Source organism: Ischnura elegans, chromosome 8, assembly GCF_921293095.1.
Source record: "Ischnura elegans chromosome 8, ioIscEleg1.1, whole genome shotgun sequence".
NCBI classification, from domain to species: domain Eukaryota; kingdom Metazoa; phylum Arthropoda; class Insecta; order Odonata; family Coenagrionidae; genus Ischnura; species Ischnura elegans.
Genome location: NC_060253.1, coordinates 9,487,723 through 9,506,101, shown reverse-complemented (window position 1 = coordinate 9,506,101; position 18,379 = coordinate 9,487,723). Strand labels below are relative to the sequence as shown.

The following is an 18,379-nucleotide window of genomic DNA, read 5'->3' as shown; positions in this document are numbered from 1 at the left end:
ATAATCGCTGATAGTGCCGTCTTCGGTAAGGAAACCGTTGTCGGTACGGAATGATGTCCAGTCGGTGGGCTTGAAAGGGAAACCGACCGGTGCGGTACCGACGAAATACAGAATACGGCCCCAGTTTGGACGTTTCCAATCATGCGTACGTAATATTTCGAGTGAAGAGCTAGCGGAAGGTGATTCTTGCTATAAAGATGGCGTAATTCGATAGCTCATTCAGTGCGTTGAAATTTAAATTTATCTAACGTTTGCTAAAACTCAGTTTCGATTTTTTATGTATTTCAACAAATTTTAGTTTAATTTCATTTTTGACTAATGACGAGGTAAATCATACTGGATAACTTTTATCCTCCTGATTCACTTTGCGAGTAGGTATATTGCTCGCGCTATCAACATGTAAGACATGAATCCAGGCGTGGCTATGCCAGACATACAATAAATAGTTATCATAATATTTCACAATATTGATGTATTTCCTTCGCCATGTGTTTCATAGTCTGACGATTGCATTGAGATCAAAAACGTATCATTTAGAGTAAATCTATTTTTTGGATCTTAAGAAATTTTGATTCTTATTTCCGATAGAAATTACTGTAGTTAGCGACTAGCCTTCAGCGGTCAAATCTTGACTGATTCCCGTAGAATTGCTCCTCCTGAACATCACTGTTTTTTGAAAATGTGACTTCAGAAATTTTGTAAGCTACGAAATTTTGGGTTGCGGTATAAACAACTAAATTTTTATCATTTATATCATAAGTTATTGTAGATTCTTTTTCATAGGCTTGCCTACTTGCTTGCTTACTTAATATGGAACCTGTCAACCAAAATGAGAACAAGTTTTCAGTTTATGGATTGATAATTTCTAAATACCAATTTACTCGAAATGAATATAATTTTGTTTTCAGCGCTTTCGTCATGGTAACATACTCACAGCGTGTGGTAATCATACTAGACAGATGCGCTTGACCTTAGGTAAAGAAAGAAATTTCGACGCGAATGACAGCTTGATGAGAATTTCAAATGAACAAACCTCTTTCAGCGATTTGCACTTACCACATTCAAATCTTGAAATGCCGCCGAGTCGCAGGAGGTGTTGAAGAGCGGCGTGTGGCAGTAAGTTTTCCCATCCCATGACCCTCTTAAATCGTACGTCATCGCGTGCACTGCATCGACGTGTCTGTAGGGACATGAGAAATCAATGTTATGCGAGGGACATGCATTATGCCCAGTGGCGCCGACTCCTGAGGGGGCCCGAGCCCCCCCAAAAATTCGTTACACATGTGAGGAATAATGTGTCAGGCTTTTCAATTTTCCCCGGAGTGTCCAGATATCGAGATTCGAGTGATCAGGGTTCTAATGTTGACCATATGACTCTTCCAAAATGCTTAAAAAACTTAAAATTCACTACTTATAAAATTTACCGGGACAAGGTCCCCGGTTTGAGCCCCCCCAATATTTTTGTAAGTCGGCACCCCTGATTATGCCCCGTTTACACTACGAACGTACCGACGTTGATCGCGACTACTGCACGTTTACACGTCTATAAGTTACCATCGTAACTCAGTGCTGCCCTCGTTGGGGAACTGTGTCAGATAACAACTGACTATGTGACTGCGTGAGAAAATTGAAATCTTGGAAATTAAGAAGCAAAAGAATATTTATGTTTTCATGTGCTATAACTAAAGGTAGACCGAACCGTTGGTAAAACTTTAAAGAGTGTAGGATTCATTATGGGAATCTGTCCAAATTTTAACAATATTCATGCGGTAAAGACAGTAGATATGTCGCTTTGCTACGTTCCAATTTGTAATATAATGTTAACTGGTCATCTTATTGCAATATCGACTCAATTCGGCTTAAACGTGTCCAAAATAAATTTCTCAAATTAAATAATTACGATATAGGAATCTCACTGTCTTATTACAACACTTCATATCTTCAATCCCCAGTTAATTTAAAAACTCTTGCACGATATACGATCCTTCAACACTGCCTTATTCCTCTACAAAATTATCATTTCCTATTTAGATTATTCCTATCTCCTTTATTAGTAAATTTTAATGGATCCCGTCATAACTATACACATCCTCACCTGCTTGTTTTTAATTACCATGGAGCAAATTATGTCTTCAACTCCCAGCTATCCAGAATGATGAGGCAGATGAGGTTTAACTAAAACTAGTCATAACAGTCCGTGAAGCCTATAAGAATCTAGATTCTTCGAGAGAATATGTCAAAAAATTTAAGAATATTCATGAATTAAAGACAGTACAAATTGCTCTTATTATTTAACTAGAAAAGGCTAAGATTTCGGCTTAATTCGGCACATGTACTGGTTTCTCCCTATCTTAATCTAAATTTTATGGTTATTTGTGGCGAATTTTATCGTGAAATCCTGTATACAATAATTTTAATTGGTTAGCATTTTGTGTATGTTTGTTATTTTTCATCATCTGTGAAGTATAATGTAAGGATACATGGTTATAGGTTAACTTGTAAATAAAGAAATACATAAAATTCGTACAGTATAGAATATCCGATATCATTTGCTAAATAGAACAGCAGAAAAAACTTTCCCCTAACGTCCTTCCATTACCTGCTCAATAATGTCTTCAATCGTTGCCATATATCTTAGATATATTAGAGTTATTTATGAAATATCAATTATTGCATCAAGATTTCAACGGCACGAAAGAATCGTATGTGCATCGATCTTCATTTCCCAACTCTTATTTCTTGGCGCACTAGCGCTAACCATCGTAAGTTTGGCAGTGTCAGGTACTAAGGCCTACGATGGTAACTCTGCGCGTTTACACGACGTTTTGAGGTTACGCGCGTACGGATCAACGTCGCGACGATCGTTGTGTAAACGGGGCATTAGAGTCCCCCAGCCCCCGAAATAGGTGAAGGAAATAAAAATAAAATACCGTGGTGTCAATCAGTTTAATAGCTCAAGCGTCACAGGGAATGGCTGCTGCATGCAGTTGTATTCGTCGAGTGCACCCACCACTATTATCGATCCTCCACCTTGAGTTATTGCTAATCAATATTTGTCCGAGTACGCGCGGGAGAAATAGAGAGAGAAAATCATGTTAAGAACTAAATTTGACCTTAAATGTTTTGATGAAAGGCTCGATCGCTTCTCGTCACCGATATTATGTTTTGCATTGGCGCCAAGCCGAGGCCTTGTCGCACACTCACATTACATTACTTACGATTAATTAACCCATACGAGTTAATATATTGGGGAGAGTTGCTTAAATCGCACCACTTCCCAAATCGCTCCACCGTCCTAAAATACCATTGTATTAGAAATATTTATGCAATCTAATGGTTGCATTTGGAACTTCGTGCATCACCAAGCACGCCACACTTCAATTGTGGCCACCAGTGTAGTGACAAGTCAGGTGCGCAGGTATTAAGAAAAGAAGGGTCTTTTTTAGCTTTTTCTTCGTTTTTTTTGCAAGAATATGGAAAACAAATAAGTTTTATTTACATACAATTTAGCTGCATATCATATTTTTCAAGTCTATTTTGGTTCATTTGGTGCTGTTAACAGCGTGGTATGATCACGTGTTTAGGCAGTGGAAATGATTTCATATAAAATGGCGGTCACTCCCAAATCGCACCAAGTCTATCTATACCTCAGCGATATAAGAAGTCTCAAAAAAGTTGCCGTGAAAAGACTATTCCAAAGCATAATCACTTCTACAAAAGAATTGTAAATTTTGTTTCAATTATTGCATATTTTTTATCAAGCTAAAAAACTACCTCTGTTATTAATGTCAAGGATATGACTTATTTAACTTTATTCGCTCCTTATGTTAATGGTATTTTAATGAACATGTTTGCTTTGTTAAGGGATCTAAAAAATAACCTTAAATAACTTGTCTCCCCGCCTCTCATTGTCGTTGAAACATCGTTTCCTAATTTTGGCCTCCAGTTGTGCGATTTGGGAAACCGGTTGCGTAAATCGAACCGTTTGCAGAGGTTTGAAATTTAATTTTAATACATGTGTTCAACCTGGAATTGATTGTCCCCAATAATTGTGAGAGAAGTTGACATTCTTCCTCATATTATACTTTATTAAAAACTTATATTGCGTCACTTATTCTTGAGTTAATTCGTTTTTTTCCAAAATTGGTACGATTCAGGCAACCTCCATAATTATATATACATGCATGAAGGATTTTAGTGGACCAGAGTACGAAATGTGACATTGCATGAACAAAACTAGAACTGGTTCTATTTTCTGTACAAGTCGTGTTACACACGCCAATTTTGCGTTCGTTCATGTAGACATTAACTCGTATGGGGCAATACACAGTATAAGCAGGCCTTTTAGAGTTTCCTAGTGGTGGTCCCTTCAGGGGTCAATTCAAACCCGAAATGAGACCCATGTACGCCTCTAGCTTCCATATCTTGTGGGAGAGTTGATATTCTACATTTGGGACGTGTTGTCATAGAGCCCCTAATCATATTCACTCTCTCTCTCGTTGAGAATAGTAGGTCATCTCACTGAAACGTCTGGGAAATATTTTGTGAGCTTTTAATGTAATCAGGTGAAAACATCTTTTATAATAATAGCTATTTCGTCAAAATATGTACGAATAGCGTCCACATCGATCATCGGAAAGAGGTAATCTTCTCATATCTCTCACTCACTCCGTCCGGGATTAACTGCAAAATGCATTGAATCTTTCTAAAGTGACTCATCGTAATGTACCGTGGTATTTGTAGTTTGGATAGCGACAACTTTAATATATTCTCTCATTTTATCACTGATACGAATGCATCGTCTGATATCCATCCGATTTCGTCCACAGTACTCGAAGGCGAGTGTTTGTTGAGCGTGGGTGAAAGATTTTAAGTCAATGCCTCCGAGTTCAAAAGGGCTATTTGTGTTTAGAGTTTGTTGATAGATTTTCAGAGGAAATGGACGTAATTTGTACTTTTTCGCTAGTAAGGTTCTCGTGCAATATATGAGTGACTAGTGACTGCAGTTTTCTGACACATTGTAATTGCCACTTCGTTGAGTGGTGGTATGTAGGTCACCCTATTTAGAATATTGGAGAAAATGTTTTCGCGAAAAGGATTTCTCTTTTTATCAATTTGGAGGTCATCTCCATTCATTCAAATCTTCGGAAAGTTAGTAGTAACTCTAATTATTCTTTAAAGGTAAAACCTTTGATCAAACTGATTTTATATATATTGCATTTGAAAAATGATTACAGGCTCCTTCCCTTTTTTAGTCCATCCATGTTAGAGTTGTATGTTGTATGTCTAGGTAAAAGCTACGGATAACTCAAATAACATTTGTTTGTTATAATACTTAGCCTGTGGTTTAGGCCGTATGTAGCTTTACCCTCACCAATGCAGACCAACTTTAGGATTAAAATTCATTTTAGAATATTCTTCATTGTCTTTTCCATTATATTTGATTAATTATTTATCCATTGAGTTTCAGTGCCATGCGGCTTAGACCTGGATATGACCTTGTTGTTTACATTCGTTTAACTCTACAGTTACTGTCGTTGTAGGTACTATAGAATTTCAGCATTAAATATTAAATAGTAAATAATATACTGGAAGAAAATAAAATACACTTAAAAACAAATGAATGAGTGCTTTCCATTCATCGACACATGTCGACACAAGTCGACTTGTGTCGCGGTGTTCATGTTCCATTCGGTGTGTGTCGCCGACTGTTGTGACACAAGTCAACAAACGATTACGCGCAGGAATTGGAGAGTTATAAACAGTTTCCGTGAGTCGACACTTGTCGACGCGTGAGTCACATGAATGGAAACAAGTGCGTAACCTGGATGAAAACTAGAGGGTAAGCCGTGGTCATTCAAGTTGTAACCAGGAAAGGTTAGTGAAACCGAATTTTCAAGAAAAGTATGACAGCGCTTTATTAGTTTTTAAAATAATTTGCTCAAAAATAAAATATTTCTATGTGAATTATATGTTTTATAATAATATCATTTTTCTTGATTTAAAAGGAAATTTGTGCATAACTTTCATTTTTAACTAAATTTACGTTTGCGTCTAGGGGGGCAACTGTCCCCTATCCTCCCCCCGCTGGGTGCGCCCATGAATGGAAAGTACCCACTGTATTGGTTATAAGTGCTAGCCGCACTATGACTACAATAACCGGCACGCAAAAAAATATTCAGATGGCGGGAAAAATATTCTGATGTTAAAATTTGGTGAATTCCTAGAGTATGTAATTATATTTCTGACAAACGAACACAGAATTGACTCCGCTGTCAAGCTAAATAAAACATTAAAACATTAAATTACAAATTTACATAGCTATTCTTGTGATATTTATGATTTAAAATGGGATTGGATAATATTGAACGCTAAGTAAAGGTCTTATAAAAGGTATTTCTTTGTACTAAAAAAACGAGCTTCCATGAAAAACTTGACTAAAGCGGTCGCGAGTCAAACTCCTTCAAAGCAGAAAATTAAATTTATAGTTTAGATAAACTTTTATCTACATAGTATTCATCACGGTTCAAGTTTTTCTTAAATGCTAAAAATACTGTAGATGACTAGTAGGTACATGTGCACTAGGGCGGATCGCAAAAATCGATTTTTTTCAAATCCATCTGGCCCAATGAAAAAAAGTTGTGGGACCGATCAAAAATAAGGCCTGAAAAATTTGAGACCTGTACGTGAACCCCTGACCCTCGCTCAAATGCAATTTAGGGGGGGGAGGGTCAAAATTCGAAAAACATAACATTTTATGGTCACTACATATAGATTTTGCCGAGTTACTCTCCTTTTAGGTCAAATATTTCGTGCATTTTGACGTATCTGCCACCGTTTAGCCACAAAATGCCTACTTTGAGTCCGCGTCCGCGAAGAAAATATTCCAACGCCCACGCAGCGTCGCGGATACCAGAGCCGTAGGCCGATCCCTTCCCCTCCACGCACGCTTCTTCCCCTCCCATGCCTCTAATACAGCAAAATTCATCCTGCGCATGCTGCTAGGAGGTCGTTTATCTTTGATAATATAAATCAGAATATGGTAGAAGGTAAAAAACGATGCGTAGTTAGACGACTTGTCCCTTATTTGGCGCCTCGTCGGCGTTAAACAAATCGATGTTACCAACTTTCAGAGTAGTGATGAAATATTTTTAGATCTGCGCACGCAGGAGGAGACTACGGTCTATGAAGACGCCTCTCGAGTGGCTATGAAGGTGTGCGAACTATGGTGACGCGCTTCTCTTCCATTATGAATGTGACTAAATGGATTTAGCGGTACCACAGGAAGTACTAAAACTTACGGAAAATCGTAATAGGCCAAAAGAAGGGTTTTACGCATTGAAGTATAAGACTCAAACAATTTTAAAGGAACATTTTAAATTATGCGATATTTTTGCGTGCATTTTTTTAAGTGCATGGAGGAGCATAAGGTTCCCCCAATGAAGAAATATTTTGAGAAATAATCTGACGAAAAGAAAGATGATGGCTGCTGGATTGAATCCTAAAGAAACTCGACAACTGAGGAAAAAAGGGAATCGTAGGAGAGCGTTGAGTCATCATCGTCAAAACTCTTACGGGAAAATAGTATCAAAAATTTTCTTCATCAATTCATCCGAAGAAAATTAATCTGGCGAGAAATTAGCCGATTTGTATCTCTACTTACCGCATGAAATAAACATTAAGGAATATAAACTCAAATTGGAACTTCTTCGGGGAAAATGCGTCTACCAACTGTGATAGAGGTATATGCAAGAACCAAGAAACAGCAATGACCTTTCCCGCGACTTTAGCTGACGCAAAAGTCATAACTTCGTAAGATATATCAAAGCTAGTGTACCAGAATAACTTACGTAGACAGAAATAGATTCTAATTACTGTGAATAAGAAAAGAAAGGTGTCATCAAACGGCCTTATTTTATTGGAATGAAAGACTATACTCTTGTCTGATGAAAAAAGGGAAGAGGACTTATCAATACAAGTTTAGAGGGGAATGTGTGGTGTTAGTTGAAGAAACAGGGTCCCACTTTTGGAGGTTTGCCTCCCCCGTCGGAGGATTAGCAAAAGTTATAAAATCTGCGATTACCGATTCCTTTCCGAGTGAAAATTAGATACACAGAATTAAAAAGGATTTGATTATGATGGTACCAAGCGAATACCGCCCAAAAAGGAGGCATCATACCTTTGCTATAAGCATAATTCCAACACCCCTTGCAGTGTGGGTAGACTCTTCTCGGGATTCCCACCGGGTTAATTTTTCCATAATGGCCAACATTTCAAGCTCCGACTGGGGGCTCATCCTAAGAGATAAATTTTGTTGAACCCGAAAAGAGTTTACCCACATCATTCGCCGGGAAAGCATCAAGTCGTATTTCATCCCTTACAGTGGTCTATTTGCTAATTGCACTATGCTGACTTGGATTTGCGACATAAACGTTGGGAGGGTAATCTAGGGACCCAATTTGCGTTTCTTCAAGGATGCGTTTGGCGACCAATCCGAGATTTTTTTAATTGCTGGATTTTAATATCGTCGTAAAGGACTACCCGCTGATGATATTTTAGAGAGAGACTCCGGTTCCTTCGGCTATATCTGAGCTTAGCGCTGTGGAATTAAAAACTCTATTGATAAAAGTTCAAATTTGAATTTCAATATTCCTTTTATTATACATACGGACGAGAGATTCGCGAAATAATATACCAAAACTTTGTTGACAGCAGCAATAGACGAAGAATGACACTTACATAAGAAATACAGACTGGAAAGCAGGTAATTGAGTAATTCTTTCGTGATTGTTCCTCACTGGACGATGCTGATACATCAAATATTAGTAAGACTAACGAAGAAAGATGCACTTGGTGTGAACTTTGGTGCATCTGGGGCGTTCGAGAGGGGGGCGGGGAGGGTACGCCGGCGGCCTTCACCCTTATTCATCCATTTAGTCACAGCTGTCGGACAATACGGGAATAGAAGTGCATAACCTAAGTCCCCAAACCTTCATAGCCACTCGAGAGGCGTCTTCATAGACCGTAGTCTCCTTTCCTGCGTGCGCAGATCTAAAAATATTTCATCACTTCTCTGAAAGTTGGTAACATCGATTTCTTCAACGCCGACGAGGCGCCAAATACGGGACAAGTCATCTCACTACGCATCGTTTTTTACCTTCTACTATCTTCTGATTTATATTATCAAAGATAAACGACCTCCTAGCAACATGCGCGGGATGAATTTTGCTGTATTAGAGGCGTGGGAGGGGAAGAAGCGTGCGTGGAGGGGAAGGGATCGGCCTACGGCTCTGGTATCCGCGACGCTGCGTGGGCGTTGGAATATTTTCTTCGCGGACGCGGACTCAAAGTAGGCATTTTTTGGCTAAACGGTGGCAGATATGTCAAAATGCACGAAATATTTGCCCTAAAAGGGCAGTAACTCGGCAAAATCTATATGAAGTGACCATAAAATATTATGTTTTTCGAATTTTGACCCTCCCCCCCTAAATTGCATTTGAGCGAGGGTCAGGGGTTCACGTACAGGTCTCAAATTTTTCAGGCCTTATTTTTGATCGGTCCCACAACTTTTTTTCATTGGGCCAGATGGATTTGAAAAAAATCGATTTTTGCGATCCGCCCTAATGTGCACCTAAGTTACCTCCACGCATTGAATCCTGAAGGTGTAAGTTACATTGGCATTGAACCCCCTTGAGAGAGATGTGAGACAGATAATAGATATCCCATTCCCATCACATGGTATTGGTGGCTGAGAATGCTCCGCACATTGAATTGCGCTTACTTGCACAGCTCCTTCACGTGGTATCCGTCTTGCACTCGTGTCTTCGTCACCGCCACTGCAATCGCGATCTCCCACCCCTTGCCCACGGCGTCGAAGGCCTCCCTCAACTCCACCACCAGGGACAAAAAGTTGTCCTTGTCTGCCGGCGCCCCGTCTCTGTCAGCGGCACCTGGATACTCCCAATCTAGCAGTACACCTCCAAAGCCGTATTTATTGCAGAAATCTGGAGAATATCACATTCAATTCACTGTGGCTTTACCCTGGTGGACGCTCCAAAAGTAATTACACTGATTGACACTCCATTTTACTAACAACTCCTTTCAACATTCTATTTATTAGGTAAATGTGCAATACACAGGGTGTCCCATTTATCTCGACCACCCGAAATAACTTTTTGTCCAGATGCAAATTCAAAAATGTGTCAAACAAATGTCCATTAGCCGTCACGGGGACATTAATAAGCATGATTACCTTCCTTGTAGCTTTGTTATTTACAAAGATATGAACAGCGGTATGTCTTTTTAAAATGGCACCCTATATTTTTCATTCGGCAATTCATTTCCTCTCCTAAAGACTTATTCGAAAATGTAGCACAGTGGACCATTAACATAAACACAACGTTATGAAAACATAAGAAACTCGTCCACTTACTGTGGATGAGTTTCTTATGACTAGTGTGCATGTTACTATGTTTTCATTTGTTCACCGTCAACGTCAGCAAGTGGAGTAGTTCCAATACCCGCGAACCTGCACTAAGCTCTAGTGAGTCAGTCATTTTTCATAACACTGTGTTTATGTCAATGGTCCACTGTGCTACATTTTTGAAGAAGTCTTTAGGAGAGGAAATGAATTACCGAATGAAAAATATAGGGTGCCATTTTAAAAAGTCATGGTCCGCTGTTCATATCTTTGTAAATAACAAAGCTGCAAGGAAGGGAATCATGCTGATTTATGTCCCCCTGACGGATAATGGACATTTGCTTGACACATTTTTGAATTAGCATCTGGACAAAAAGTTATTTCGGGTGGTCAAGATAAATGGGACACCCCGTAGATTAGACTGATGCATATTTTTATTTTAGGTAATAACTCTGGGGAATCGTTTCTGAATAGTCTGTAAATTACCGTAACCATTTTCAATAGTGTAGTTCTGTTATTCACGGATGTGATATCTTAATTTTGAGGTAATAGCTGTGGAATGCTATGCTTCCATATTGGATGGCGTAAAAGTAATCTCAATGTAGAGGAGATGTTAAAGAATATTTTATCAAATATTATAAAATAATGGCGGGAAAAATATTCTGATGTTAAATTTTGGTGAATTCCTAGAGTATGTTATTATATTTCTTACAAACGAACACAGAATTTACTCATCTGTCGAGCTAAATAAAATTAACATCAAAACATTAAATAACAAATTTACATAACTTTTCTTGTGATATTTATGATTTAAAAAGGGTTGGATAATATTGAACGCCAAGTAAAGGTCTTATAAAAGGTATTTCTTTGTACTAAAAAAACGAGCTTCCATGAAAAATTTGACTCAAGCAGTCGCGAGTCTAACTCCTTCAAAGCACAAAATTAAATTTATAGGTTAGATGAACGTTTATCTACATAGTATTCATGACCTAGAGAAAAGTTGCAACTGAGAAGTTTAGGATATCAATTTTCTTGTTGCGGTAGGAAAATTTAATTAATCAAACAAGATGAGCATGAAGACTAAAAGAATATTCACTCGTGACTACTTGAGTCAAGTTGTTACACGGTGAGCTGTGTTGGCGGAGAGTTTAGTATAATTATAAAATATACTGCAGATTTAAGTCGCAAATTAAATAACACGCATCGACCAACATCTCCAAAAGAGAGGTTTGCCAAATCTAAAGCCGACCCCAGCGCCCCTTAAAGCCAACTAACATATCTCGTCTGCAAGAAGTGAAGAAATTGGTGAATATCTTAAAAAAAAGAGATGAGTTGATGTGTATTTTTACATTATTTTATTTCTGGTGAAATTGCGCATCGCATACCCGTTTGTATCAAAATTGGCATGATACCATGAATATTTGATAATTTTTCCCTTTTGATTGCAACTCTCGCCATTATATGATTTTAAACGCAATTTATACAAAAAGTAAAATGGGTTGGTTTAATTGTGATTACTTCAATAGTTTAATAAACGTAAGTTCTTGAAATAAACGTAAGTTCTTGAAATAAACGTAAGTGCTGGAAATGTAAAAAAAATTATCTGCCTTTCACTTTTCGATTCAACCACTTCAACTGAAGATATAATCACAGTGACTTGCTTGTTCTTATCAATTGAGAACTTTCAAGAACTTTCTTATACGCGTCATGCAGTAGAAAGGATGCACGTCGAAGAAAGTAATGAATAACAATGGTATTTCATTTGACCATATCAGAGAAGTAATCAGCTAAGAAACGCAGGAAAAAGACTCAATTTTTTGGATTTTCATCGAATATGGTGGTTTCCTATTATTTTTTTATTGCCTAAATCGAAAGATTACTACTCCTGGAGTACGTATTTCACGCTTTTAGATTTTTAAATAACCATATCTATTTTTCGCGATTGAATGAAAAGTGAAAATTTTCAAGCGCGCTAAAACGCGACTGCTAAGTATGAATGCTGGGAAAAAGCCCGTGTGACGTCGTTCTGGTCCCAGCTGCAGTTAAAATGCAGTTAAAATTGACCATTGCCATTCGTCTAAACTGGTATATCTAAAACCAAATAATTTGCATATAATGAATACACTGATGGTGGGTAAGGAATCGCAATCAATGCATTTCGTGTTCTTTGATGAAGGAAAATACCCTATTGTGTGTGAAATGTGTGGTGTGCTGTTTTTTGTGGATTTATCAGTGGGAATAATTATAATTTTTACTCAATCAGCGTGTGTGTTTTGTACCTATTAAGCTCTGGATGAAGGCCGTTCTTCTCTCTTTGACTGCGACCATCTCCGAGTACTTCTTGCCCCCCTCGTTCCACCCTCCAATGGCCACAGAAGTTTTCAGACCAGGATTCTTCCTTGTCAGATTGTTGAATCCCCTTAATCCGTCCTGGATGACGTCAAACTGTTGGCATGAAAGTATTGAAGAAAATTCGTCTTATAATTAAGAAAAAAAAAGTTTTAACTCTGCTGGAATAGGGTGGTTTCCTTTTATTTTTTTATTGCCTAAATCGAAAGATTATTACTCCTGGAGTACGTATTTCACGCTTTTAGATTTTTAAATGACGATATATATTTTTAGCGATTAAATGAAAAGTGATAATTTTTAAGCGCGCGAAAACGCGACGGCTAAGTATGAATGCTGGGAAAACTCCGTATGACGTCGTTCTGGTTCCCACTGCCGCAAGTGAGGTGACCTTGGGGCGAGGTTTTGAGCGCTGATACGACGCAGGATGCTAGCAGGTAGCAGAGTACCCTGCAAGCTGGTAGCGCTTTGCTTAAATAGGGATTATTATTCCCCTATCAAACGAAGGAAACTTTCCGAACTTAGGTAATTTTAATGGGTGATTATTAAAAAATGTTTCCCTGAGCTCTGTGCCTCATGCATGCATTGGTAATCTCAGACGATGTAAAACTTCTATCTACTCGTATAGAAACTAGGTTCCTGTGACGTCACGTGGCGTGGCATCGCATGGGCGCCAATCTGGCCTTTTTCAAAGGTTAAAATTGACCATTGCCATTCGTCTAAACTGGGATTTCTAAAACCAAATAATTTTTATATTATGAATACCTACAGTAATGGTGGGTAACGAATCGCAATCAATGCCTTTCGGTTTCTTTGATGAAGGAAACTACCCTATTGGAACTCATAGTCAATTGTTAAGAGGAAGTACAAGCGTTGAATTTGTGGCGACGTATAAGAAATAAAGAGTGAGGAGGCTTAAATCAGAAGAATATATTACTCAAAATTGTGTACCCAGATGGTTCTTGATCAGATACCTTATCACCAGAGGGGTAGGAGGAAAATGGGTACCACTATAAAGGAAAGCCCCTGGGCGTGTTCAAGAAATTTATTTTAAAGTCGATTATAACAGTGTACAAAATAAAGAAAAGGGATTTAAACATCGCTCATTTGTGGAGCCAAGAGTGGGGAGTGGGGACTATATCTGAGAAAATGCACGGCGGCACATTTCTTGCGGGGGTCGTCGAATATCCCCATGTATATGATTATATATAAATATTAAGGCGATTAATGGAGTGAATTATCTATGAGTTACGGTAACTTCAAACCTACGATAGGAACGCACATAAGGAATATTTGTGGCAGAGCCCTGAAAAAGTTTGGATTCGTATAGCATAATTTTGGAAGATTTTCGGATGGGATAGTATAAGAAAGATTTTTCGAAAAGAATTTTGCACTCGTCCGACAACACCTTGAATATGCAGCGAGCGTATGGGATCTGGTGCAAGAATGTTTGAACCGAATAAAATACAAAGGATAGCTCCGCGATTCGTCATAAACAACCACGGATATACAAAAGGGTTACACAGATGTTAAGCGAATTAGGCTGGGAGCCGCTGGAGACTCGGAGACTAGGCTTATATTGCTTGTGCAATTGAGAAAAGATATATTTAAGAGCGACACGGAGAAGATAATATTAGGGCCCCGTTATATTTCCAGGTCCGACGGAAGCGATAAATTAAGAGAGATAGATATGTTGCCGAACGGATAGGTAAGGGAATTCGTTTTTCCTCCGAACCATAAAGGGCTTTAATAAACGAAAATGAAAAGGAGACTTCGTTGATTTCCACTAATTTATTTTGTCCGTACGACATGTCTCGAACCATAGAGGTCAATATCAAGTACGTAATCAAGTACAGTACTTGATAATGACCTCTATTGTTCGAAACATGTCGTACGGACAAAATAAATTAGTGGAAATCAACGAAGTCTCCTTTTCATTTTCGAGTATTAACTTCCACATAGTTGAGCGTTATACAATTGAACGGCTTTAATAAATGCCAGTCGTAATTTAGTTTGAGAATTTATTTGTATATTAAACGGCTAGTGTCCTTACACCCCATACCACACGCCTTTTTAGTCAGCTTACGGGGTAGTATATACATGTGGAAATGTTTAGGTGTTAATTTTCATCAATTTTCTTTGCATTAGAATCGAGTAAATAGCGAAACTTTACTCGGGAAAATGCTTTACTTTTAAAAATGTTTTAAACACACACCTAATTACCGAGAAGAAAGATAAATCATTCAACATATTTCGTGGCCTATATTGTTCTAAATGGACCAGGGAAAGAATGGAAATCTGTGGGATATTTGTTATTCAATTCCTGATATTCTCTTTTCGTGGCTCTCGTTAGCGTCTACGACTACGACGTTCGCTTTGTTCATCGAGGTAATTGAAATAATTGAAATTTCAAATAAAGAAGAATTGGGACTGTTTGATCGAAGAAGAATTCATATTTATATGTTTCATTTATTTTCTCGTTTAGTTTGTTGCCTTCCTATTTCATGTCATCTCAGTGAACATCTTTGCGTGCTTCTTTATTCTGTTTTGGACATGTTAGACAAGTATTTTTTAGTATTTTGTTATTTTCTTTTTTATTAAATTATAGAATTAGATTTAGAAATGTATCTGAGGAAATAACTGCGGACTCTCTTATGGTGTACCTCCACGCAGTGGCGCAGCCAGGGGGGGTTTTGGGGGATAAACCCCCCCCCCCCCCGGAGCTCATAGAAATTTTTAAGTTAAATATATTTTACTTAATTGGATTAATATTGCTTATAGAATAGTGTAATGATTAATAAAATATCCCTCAGAAGACCGTAAAAATCACCATTTTGAAGCGTTTATCTTAATTTTTCCGGCGGAGGGCCTCCGCACCTCCCGCTTACCCTGGAGGGTATGCAATACCTCCAAGCCCCCCAGTATTAGTTGTGCCTGAAACCCCCCCCCCCCCCCTTAGCCTTAATTCCTAGCTGTGCCCCTGCCTCCGCGGAGTCAAGCGCGATTGCGGCACAAATTGAGATAACTCCATTGTTCAAAGATCGTTTGCCTTCTCCCGGCCTCGAACCCGGATATTGCAAATGTTCGTTAGGTATTCTGCCACTTTAACTGTTTAGGAATCTTCTTCCCAAATGGCTTTTTTTGTCTGTAGAGGTTAAGGGGGATTTTATTCGGCCGGACGTAGAATTGCTTGTGCGCTGAGCACACCACTGTCTCCAGTCTAATGTCCCCCGTATTCCTCGATTCATCCTCTATGGAATTTTCTCACTCTGAAAAACTTAGCATGATGGAATTACATACCTCTGTAATTTTCTCTGTACTATCACTAGAAACTCGCACAGTGAGTTTCAAGTAAACATGTTACAGTGTGGAGAAACGCATGTTGCTAGTTTCAAATGAAATATCTTAGGAAATAACAGTTTGATTTTGTTATCATGACTGATCATAATTATCACTGAGTTACACCTGAATCGATCAATTTTAAACAAAGTCTGTATTTAAGTTATATCGTTAATGGTATTATGAAGATCTGCCCAAAGTTTTATCACTGATATTATGGAAATCATGACGGGTAGCCTTACCCATTCATCCAAGATTAGTACACCCCAGGTCGTGGCGTTGAGTCCGATGAACGCATAGTGCATGTGCGTGCAAAAAAGGACTGGAATGTCATCGAGTCTGTAGATTCCGACTCCAGGACGATAGATTGCCCAGTTTTCGAAGTAACAATCTATTCTCGGGGGTGTGGTTAGATGACCAGCGCTGTGTAGTGAAGATTCTAGAAATTAAAGTATCAAGTGTACATAATTATAAAATATTTGCTTCGACCGAAAAGCCATGGGCGTTGGCTTTGACCGTGGCATATACGTATATCCCCAATGCCACGGCTCAAGCCAAGGATTACCACTTGCAGCTATTCATTTGAAGAATCGATATGGTTATTATTTTTACACATTGTTTGTGCAATGTATCAAAATTTTTAAATTTAATTATTTAACAAATATATGAGTTGCATTTTATTATTTTACTCACCTAGCCAAGCAAGCGCTAGCAATGGGCAGACAACCAGAAAAACGCCAACTCTTTTCATCGTAGAGATTTTTAAGCACCTAGAAAACCGAAAAATGACAATATGAAAGGAATTTGAAATCAGGAGAAAATTTGTCGAGTCATTAAACATAAGTTCAGAACTTCTCCTTTGATTAACTTCGACAAGTAAAATGTTTTGATCTTTTGGGAATACTTTTTCATTTTGTTGACATAAGTGAAACTGGAGCAGTCTAGAGCTTAAGAAAGGAGAGTTGTATTGGCCGCTAACGCCGATGACGCAAACATTTTCATCGCAAATGCAGAGGACTTTGACTTGGTCACGCTAACATTTCAAAAGTACGCAGAAATATCGGGTACGGAATTGGATAGTGTAAATAGGAAAGGTCTAGGTGAGAAGGTGCTTGGAAATATAAAATCAAAGTATCTGTGGCCTTACTCTGGAACTCCCTAGGGATAAAATTCCTAATACTGTTGATTTCCAACTATCCTCAAGAAGAAGACAGACTCAGTAGTGACGAGTTCAATTAAAAACATTAGAAAGTTCCCAACAGACACGTGCAACGATGAGATGTGAAAGATTGTATTCCCAAAGATAGGGGCGAAGCATATTGATGCATAATTTTCGTATAGGATTAGCTTTATAGTCATTTTATTGTGAGACGAGGAAGTTTAATGGTAGATGCTGCTCAATGCATTGGAATTTCAATCATGAGATGTTTGTGTAGTGGTGATGGTTAGAATCGCATTGAACCTTAGCGAAATGTAACAGCGTCGAGAGAGTACTCGGTATGTAAATCGTATAGTTTGCCCTCTCGCCAGAATATCATGGCTATCACTGTTTAGAAAATGTGTTCTGCGAGGCATGTGAAAGCAACAGAGAAATGAAGAACTCAAAATTTGCTGCTACAGAAGAAACGTGAAAATCGAACGGATAGACCGAGTGAGTAATGAGGAAGAGCGAAGAGAAGTGGGAGAAAAGAGAAGCCTAATGCGAACCGTAATAATAATTATTATAATTATTATAATTATTATAGTATTCTACCGATTAAGGTAGGTTTCAATGGAGTACTAAAGCAGTGATCTGGGAGCCTCCCTTTCCTTCCAGCGCTGCCTTCTTCAATTCACTGTAAGGCCTACTCCCTTTCAATCTATCTAAACATCCTATTCTTTTCCTTCCCCCCCCTCGTTTCCCTAACATTCTACCCTCTAACACCGTTTTCAACATCCCCTCCCCACTAAGTAATCCAGCTGCCTCTCCTCACCCACCATGTCCAGCACTTCGTCGTTCCTTTTCCTCTTCGTCCATTTCACCCTCTCCATTCTTCTTAATTTTATCTTGAGTCTCACATTCCTCGCTCGCGATGCTTTACAAAACCGCATTACCTTAGTCTTCTTGTGATTAATCGTCATCCCATACTCCTCGCACCGCTCGTCTAACGCATCCACTAGAGCTTGCAGTCCCCTCGCTGACTTGCTAATAAGTGTTGAAACTTCCACTAATTCTTTAATTATTTTTACTAAAAAACTTCACACATCGCACAGGACAATATATATTTTTACTTC

General features: G+C 38.4%; 1 protein-coding gene across 1 annotated transcript in view; it reads right to left on the bottom strand.

The window, feature by feature from the left end:
- LOC124164022 (endochitinase-like) overlaps window positions 1-18,379 on the bottom strand; it is a 47,527-nt gene that overhangs the window by 20,767 nt on the left and 8,381 nt on the right. Inside the window, exons 2-6 of the mRNA XM_046541171.1 lie at window positions 16,799-16,875; window positions 16,348-16,544; window positions 12,700-12,865; window positions 9,782-10,004; window positions 1,057-1,180 (exon numbers count right to left, since the gene is read on the bottom strand). Coding sequence (XP_046397127.1) covers window positions 1,057-1,180; window positions 9,782-10,004; window positions 12,700-12,865; window positions 16,348-16,544; window positions 16,799-16,856 — 768 coding nt within the window. The 5' untranslated portion in view covers window positions 16,857-16,875. The remainder of the gene's footprint in view (window positions 1-1,056; window positions 1,181-9,781; window positions 10,005-12,699; window positions 12,866-16,347; window positions 16,545-16,798; window positions 16,876-18,379) is intronic.